Source organism: Elgaria multicarinata, chromosome 2, assembly GCF_023053635.1.
Source record: "Elgaria multicarinata webbii isolate HBS135686 ecotype San Diego chromosome 2, rElgMul1.1.pri, whole genome shotgun sequence".
In the NCBI taxonomy this organism is placed as follows: Eukaryota; Metazoa; Chordata; class Lepidosauria; order Squamata; family Anguidae; genus Elgaria; species Elgaria multicarinata.
Window position 1 is genome coordinate 93,294,108 of NC_086172.1, and position 8,342 is coordinate 93,302,449.

General features: G+C 41.1%; 1 protein-coding gene across 2 annotated transcripts in view; it reads right to left on the reverse strand.

The window, feature by feature from the left end:
* NUCB2 (nucleobindin 2) overlaps window positions 1-2,962 on the reverse strand; it is a 41,517-nt gene extending 38,555 nt beyond the window's left edge. For both annotated transcript variants that reach the window (XM_063117215.1, XM_063117214.1), the window contains exon 1: window positions 2,687-2,962. In XM_063117215.1, the coding sequence (XP_062973285.1) occupies window positions 2,687-2,707 (21 nt within the window). In that variant the 5' untranslated portion in view covers window positions 2,708-2,962. The remainder of the gene's footprint in view (window positions 1-2,686) is intronic.
* Between the last annotated feature and the right edge of the window lie 5,380 nt (window positions 2,963-8,342).

Here is an 8,342-nt window from a genome sequence, read left to right on the forward strand (position 1 = left end):
AGAGACAAGGATAGAGAAGGATGAATGCAAGCAAAGGTTACACGCACTTAAAACAGGTTACAGTTGGGAATGAGGATTAATGGTGTGAGAATTAAGGGGATAAACTAAAGGCCAAACAAGAAAGGTTTGATGGGTAATTTGAAGGGAGACACACATCATGTACTCCCTTAGGGAAGAAGTACTATCATTTTTTCCTTTCTCCACAACAGCCAGCTTTCAGCATCTCTGCTAACTTATGCTTAAATATTATTTTAATATATTTTTTGCAAAGGCTAATATGCACACCGGAAAGAAAAACAACCAAAAAGGCACTAATCAGAGAGAAAGGGGAAACCTCCAGGGGAAAGGATTTTTAGTAAGCCCAAAGCATTTTGAACTCACTTTTTCCTCAGGTGCACTTTTAAATAACAATTTTCAACACAACACTCTTACAACTTGTTTCATGCAAGAAGGACAAATTACCCAAATGTTGACTTAGACATACATTAAATTATGAAACATCATTTGCATTATTTTCACATTTAATAATAATAATAATAAATTTATTTCTTACCCGCCTCTCCTTTTAGATCGAGGCGGATTAGTGCTAATGCAGAGGTGTCCTAACAATTTATTTAATATCAGTCACCAGCTCATTACTTATTTACTTTGGAATCCCAATTCTTGAAGTTTAAAGCTCCTAAATCAGACTCTCTATTAATCAGAAACATTAATACCTCATGAAGGACATGTAACACAATCCTATTCATATTGACTTGTTCAATAAGACTTACTTACTAGTAAGTATGTTTAGGATTGCACTCTTGGATGTTATATATAACTAAAAGAAGATTACAGATCTCCATACACTTACTAGGTTTTTCTCATAGCAGGTAAGTGCTTGGAATAATAGGTAATTCTGGAAATAGCAAGATACGAATATGTAAGACTACAGAGTTACAGAGAAAATTTCCTTCTACACTTAACTGATGAGGCAAACATAATACTCTAAGCCGGGAAACTAACCAAATTTTTGCTGCACCTTCAATGTGGCTGTTTGCTTCTTTTCAAGTTTTCTGCAAGGCTACATGCTGAGGATAGCAGTGGAACAGAAAGATCTTAAAATACATGAATTTGCCCTTATTCTTTGCAAAATACAATTCAAAATCTTATTATTGCCAAAGCAACTTTATTGAGTAACTGCCAACTACTAATAGAAAAAGGATTCCCACACATATGAAATGATGGCCTATTTCAATTTAAATCAACAATATTGTATTTTATTTACCAATACATATCATATTAACTGAACAAAGCAGATAAATTATTTGCTAATATGATTAGCACCAACTTTAAAATCACTTCACTGGCTGCCAATTAGTTTCCAGGCGAAGCATAAAGTGTTGGTTATTACCTTTAAACCCCTACATGGTTTGGGTCCAGGTTACCTGTGGGATCGCCTTCTCCCGTACAATCCGCCCTGCACACTCAGGTCCTCTGGGAAGGGTCTACTCCAGTCAGCCACAACTAGGCTGGCAACTGTTACCCAGAGGACCTTTTCTTCTGCCGCCCCCAGACTGTGGAATGGCCTGCCGGAGGAGATTTGTCAGCTTAATGCTCTCTCTGAGTTTAAGACAGTTCTGGTTCATTGTTTTAGAACCATATTATCTCACAGGATTTTTACAGAACTAACTGACCATTGCTGTGATAGCACGATAAAACAGAACAGCAACATTCTACCACTTAAAGGTGAACATCTCACACACTTACATGAGAGAACTAGTGCTCCTTGCCCATATATTACTCAAGTACCAATTTCCACAAACCCATTAACTTTGATGGGGATGACACATTAGGAATACCTTGCATAAGAACGTGAAAGACCAGGTGCTGAAACATAGACAGATACAGCATAAGACATTCTTAAACAATACAATAATCAGGGAGCATATTTCTATATTTTGCTCCTGAATGCCCATCTCAACAAGTAAAATGATAAGCACCTGTCTGCTTCAAATACTTTAGCATCTTAACAAAGAAGTATTTGCTCTGTCAAATTTTTGCTGAATTTTATATTTTATGGAAAGTTTGACACATAATACTTTTCTCTATTCCACTTGTGTATTCCTTATGAGTTAAATAGCATTCATATAATTATACTGCTAATTATTATTATTGAGGTAATTTCTTTCTCACCAGGTGAACTGATGTCATCACAAGGAAGTTTATTCGGTGGTTTTCATTCTGCCGTCCAAATGGGACCTTTTGAGTACCTATGCTAACATGAGCAAGTATCCCAGATGCTAATCTCTTTGACCAGCTGTACCCCATCAATTTAACCAAGACAACACTTCTCCCACTTTGGTGGGGGTGGGGGAAATCACAGTTTCAAGGGAGAAGCACGACGATGCCAACAGGAGCCATGCTTATCATAGGGTCATGCCACACATCTTGACAGCCCCTTAGCTTAAAAACTAATAAAACAGTCGGCCACAACTCCATCCTTTTCCCCATGGGTAAAAGATGGTGCCAGAATAACCTGTTGGGCAAAAAGGAAACTTGCGGGGGGGGGCGGTGAGTGGTACCTGATCGCCCAGCCATGTATGCCTGCCACTCAGGGGTCTAAGTGCAGAGATGAATGTGATTGATCCATCCTAGGACACAGCACACTTTACCCCTACTTGTCCGGGTTTAGGGAATGCCTTACCTTTCTTTCGCAATGATTCATAGCTATGGAGATGGGGATAGAGTAATCCTGAGCGTCTTTGCTTACAGCTGCTGAGGATTTTCCAGCTGTTGTGCTAGGAGAGAGGCAGCCTTCAGAGCTCTCAACAATAGCAGCACAATGACCAGGCTCCTGGTGGTGTGGTTCGTTCTTCTCCCTCCTTCCTTCCGTTTCTTTCCTTCCTTCTTTCTTCCTTCCTTTCTTTATTCCCCCTCTCTCTTAGCAGCTACACCCCCCTGAAGCTGGTCTCTAGCAAAACCTAGCTCCCGTTCCCATAGTAATAGGTACCACCTCTTGGAGCACAGGGATTGGCCAAGCCTGTCCTCCTTCTGGGCATCGCGTAGGGCTGCGATTGGACAACTGCAAGGCAGCCAAGTTTAGTTGAGCGAGCAGGGGAAAGGGGATGAAGGTGCGTTGCGCTGGTAAAGGTACGTGGCGCTAACGAGGGTGGGCGGTACTAGTTTAATTTTACCTCACTGACGCGCTGCGTTGGGGAGGAAAACATGGAGGGGGCCGTGAGGGATTCCGAGTAACCAATAGAAAAAGGCTGGAAGGTTTTTCCTGAGTCTCCCCTGAATAGCACTTTAGTGACTAGGACAGATTTCCCCGAGTGGTTGCTCTCCAGATGTGTTGGACTGGGAATGATGGGAGTTGCTGTTCACCATATCTGGAGGGCACCCGCTCGGGGAAGGCTGGACTAAGGGAAGCCTGCAAGATTTTATTTTTCGGGTTGAATACCCTAGTGCAGCCTTCCCCATTCAAGTGCTCTCCAGATGTTGTGGGCTTCAACTCCTTGTATCTCCATTCAGAATGGCCATTGGCCAGGAATCCTGAGCATTGTAGTCCAAAACATCTGGAGGGCACCAGATAGGGGAAGGCTGGCTAGTTTCTGTCTCATGCTCAACATTTATTTATTTTATTGATTGATTTAACCTCAGGAATCTCTTAGAAATAAGGTGGCCAAAAGGCTGTTATTTCAGATGCGACACACACACACCAGCATATAAAACGGACACCCTCTTGCAGTTCTACAGAATACTATAATGCACTGTGCATCTCCCCCAATATCAGTAAAGAGTCTTGTGACACCTTAAAAGACGAACAAATTTATTATGGCATATAAATAAGGTTTTGTGGGCTAGAATCATTAGCATTTAATTAGGTGGATTGTAATCCATAAAAGTTTATGCCATCATAAATTAGTTGGTCTTTAAGGTATCACAAGGCTCTTCTTGTTTTTACTACTATTGCTGCCTTTCTGGAAATTCCCTCAGTATCAGATGTGTCATGTGAGGAAAGTTGTTTGAAAAGACCATAAACATGCAGTGCAAACCTATCCATGTCTACTCAGAGGTAATTCCCATTGTTTTCAGTTGGGCTTACTTCCAGGAAATGTGCATCAGATTGCAGCTTTAGGATGACTTAACCAAGTAACAGTTTGCTGTTTTCGTTGAGGGATTTACTTGTTGTTATTGTTGTTATTATTAAAAGGTTTGGTTAGACTTCACACACTAGGATGATACCAAACACAAAGTACTGAGTCTCTAAAGAAATTAGCAACAATAAAAAATAAAATGTAAAGTTCTCCCATTGGAAACTTTATTGGAAGTATATTTGGGAAATCGTCTTAAATTCCATAGGATCACTCTGATTGCCTACTCCCTGGCTTTTCAGAGAGTGCTATAAAAACGTAATGTGGATTACAGCTGACATGATCAGTCTGTTCTTCACAGAGTTTTCAAAATTGTTCTATTATAGTTTACTGGAATAAGTGGGATTTACAAGTAATCATGTTCAGATTTGTGCTGCTAGTCATCAGTGTAGACGGGACATTATTTTTTTAATTAATTGTTCCACTGTGAAATATACTTCCTTTTTCTGAAGTACTCATTAGTCACTTCTTGTCTCCTGAATAAGGAATTTATTTATCTTTAGAGAGAAAACTTACAAATAAGAAGTTATGCAAGAAGCCTGCAAGAGTATTATTATATCTTCTTTGAAAAGGTTCTCTCTATAGGTAAATTATATTATTATTATTATTATATTATATTTATTTGTATCCCGCCTTTTGCCCAATGCTTTACAAACGCCTTACCCAATGCCTTACAAAATTTAAAACATACATGGGGGAAGGGGGAAACAAAACCATAAACGTTTAAAATACACAACAAAATTATAAGACATTAACATAGATGGAGGGCCAGATTAGTCTCCAAAGGCCTGCTGGAACAAAAAAGTTTTAGCCTGCTTCCGAAAGCCCATCAAGGAGGGAGCCAGCCTAGCTTCCCCGGGAAGAGAGTTCCAGAGCACTGGAGCAGCCACCAAGAAAGCCCACTCCCATGTTCCCACCAAGCGTGCCTGTGAAGATGGTGGGACTGAAAGAAGGCCTTCTCCAGAAGATCTTAAAGCACGGGCACCTCATAAGGGAGAATACATTCTTTCAAATAACCTGGACCCGAGCCATATAGGGCTTTATAGGTCATAACCAGCACTTTGAATTGTGCCCGGAAACAGACTGGAAGCCAGTGGAGCTGTTTTAACAGGGGAGTTGTGTGCTCCCTGTAACCAGCCCCAGTCAACAATCTGGCTGCAGCTCTTTGAACCAGCTGGAGTTTCCGAACACTCTTCAAAGGCAGCCCCACGTAGAGCCGTTACAGTAATCCAATCGGGAAGTAACTAAGGCATGTGTCACCATGGCCAGGTCCGACATCTCTGTTGTGCTTTTTATATTGTATTTTGTATGTGTGTTTTAAATTTGTTGGTTGTTTTTATGCTCTTCATGGTTTTAATTTTTGTGAACCGCCCAGAGAGCTTCGGCTATTGGGGTGTATAAAAATGTAATAAATAAATAAATAAATAAATAATAGATCCTAACTATATCCGTGAGTTTTCAGTATAACGAACAATGAGCTTGTGCAGAGTGGTTCAAGTCTCTGCTTAATGATGCAAATGAAGTTGTTGAAGGAAGTAATAGTGACAACGGTGGGGGGTGAAGGGGCCAGTCCTTTCAAGGAGGATCACATGTGTGCACCTCAGCACATGCAAAATAGGGGATAGGAGAAGGGGGGCTTTAAGAAGGAATCTCAGGCTCTGGGAAGGAAATGATGCAGTGGGGGGCATCATCATCCCCTATATAGTTGGGGCTTTTACTTAGGGCCCTATAAGGAAAAACATACAGGTAATTGCCTATACTGTATTCTACAGTAGGTATGTAGCGTTTTGCAAGGAGGTAAGGTTCAGAGGTTCTTGGGGCATATTGAACATTGAATTGCCCCAAAAAAGTATTTCAAGAGTGTTTTCTTGTGAATTTCTTCATGATACAATACTTCAGTAATGCTTTTCAACACAGGTCAAAGAGCATCCTTTGTTTTAGCAAATAGTGCCTTTGACATGTACACTTAGCACATAAGCCCATATAAATGCATGTATGTGTGTTTGTGCGTAGAAATTCTCTCTAATAACAAAGTGACTGTCCCCATGCTGACCAGTATAGTAGCATAGCAAGACCACCCTGAAGGGGCCACCCTATGTTTGTGGAAAAATACCATACTTTCCTTTTCAAAGGGATAAAAACAAAAATGGGAAGATAAAGGGCCGCATGTGTAAATTGTCTTCATGCTGCCATAGAATCCTGGTATCATGAGTGTAGATAAGCTTTTAATGCACCAGGCTGCTGTTGGGCTACTATTTGATTCCCTCCAGCCTAGGATGTAATGGAGGGAGGGAAATGTGGCAAATCCTCTGTCTAAAGTGAACTCCAGACACGGGTTGGCTGTTGAGGCTTTTATTCAGACAGACAGAGTGCTCTGGGGTAGGTATCTCAAGACAACTCCTGAATAAATGATACAGCTCTCATACTTATAGACAAGTCACACACTTTTTGCAGGTTACTGTTGTAGGTCAAATTTTCCTCAGCCAGCATCTTTTGGCTGGGTGCCCAAGTTTTGTGGTTACCTGCCCTATATTCTTTTTTTATGCACATATACATTAGATAAGGGCAAGGGAGCAACCACAGATTTTGTTCCCCGGTTAAGCAAAATAGGGCCAAATCTACACCAAGCAGGATATCACATTTTGAAAACGTTTTGAAAATGGTATATTGAATGTGTCCTAGGCCTGAACTGGGCAGGATCTACACTACTGCTTTAAAGCGCTTTATAACAGTTATAAGCGCTTTAACTGCTTTAAAGTGCTATAAAACTGTTATAAAGCATTTTAAAGCAGTAGTGTAGATCCGGCCCAGTTGTCAAAACTATTATAAACCTTTGTAAACCAGTAGTCTAGATCCCGCCCAGGTCACATCAGCAAAACAGGCAAAGCAGAGGTACAAAACGGTGTTACTTTGGCTCAGTGTTCTCCATCAGAAACTAGATCAAAATTCTAATTCTAATTTCACCACCACCCCAAACACACCCAGATCTTTTGTTAGGGGCTTAAAGGTTCCTTTGGGGGGTTAATTGAGATTGTAGAAGAAACTGCTTTCTCTGATCAAAATTAAACCCAACCCAAATTTATCAACCCAAATGACTATTTAAGCTACACAGGCTGATACCATAACAAATTAAAGGAGATGGGGATGGAGTTGGAGAACATGTATTATCAGGCACATTTCCACGCAGCCCTGCTTTTTTGCATTCACCATCAGGAAGGCGTTAACCTCCCCTCACTCCATGTTCTGTATGGGAGATTCAGGAATATTGCCCTAGACTAAGCACTATCCCCACTTCCTCGCATGTGTGTGTGCATGTATTAAGATATATACACCCCTGGGGAAGGTAATGGCAACCCACCCCAGTATTCTTGCCATGAAAACTAAATGCATCAGTACAACCAGAGATATGTCGGTATACCATCGGAAGATGGGACCCCCAGGTCGGAAGATGGTCAAAATGCTACTGGGGAGGAACAGAGGATAAGTTCAACTAGCCCCAGATGTGATGACGCAGCTAGCTCAAAGCCGAAAGGATGGCTAGCGGCCGACGGTGCTGGTGGTGAACGACGAATCCGATGTTCTAAAGATCAATACACCATAGGAACCTGGAATGTAAGATCTATGAGCCAGGGCAAATTGGATGTGGTTATTGGTGAGGTGTCAAGATTAAATATAGATATATTGGGTGTCAGTGAACTGAAATGGACTGGAATGGGCCACTTCACATCAGATCACCACCAGATCTACTACTGTGGACAAGAGGATCACAGAAGAAATGGAGTAGCCTTCATAATTAATAATAAAGTGGCTAAAGCAGTGCTTGGATACAATCCAAAAAATGATAGAATGATCTCAATTCGAATTCAGGGTAAGCCATTTAACATCACAGTGATCCAAATATATGCCCCAACCACAGATGCTGAAGAAGCAGAAGTAGATCAGTTCTATGAGGATCTGCAGCACCTACTGGATAATACACCAAAAAGAGATGTTATTTTCGTTACAGGAGACTGGAACGCTAAGGTGGGCAGTCAAATGACATCTGGAATTACAGGTAAGCATGGTCTAGGAGAACAAAATGAAGCGGGACATAGGCTGTTAGAATTCTGCCAGGACAACTCACTGTGCATAACAAACACTCTCTTCCAACAACCAAAAAGACGGCTTTATACATGGACTTCACCAGATGGCCGACACCAAAATCAG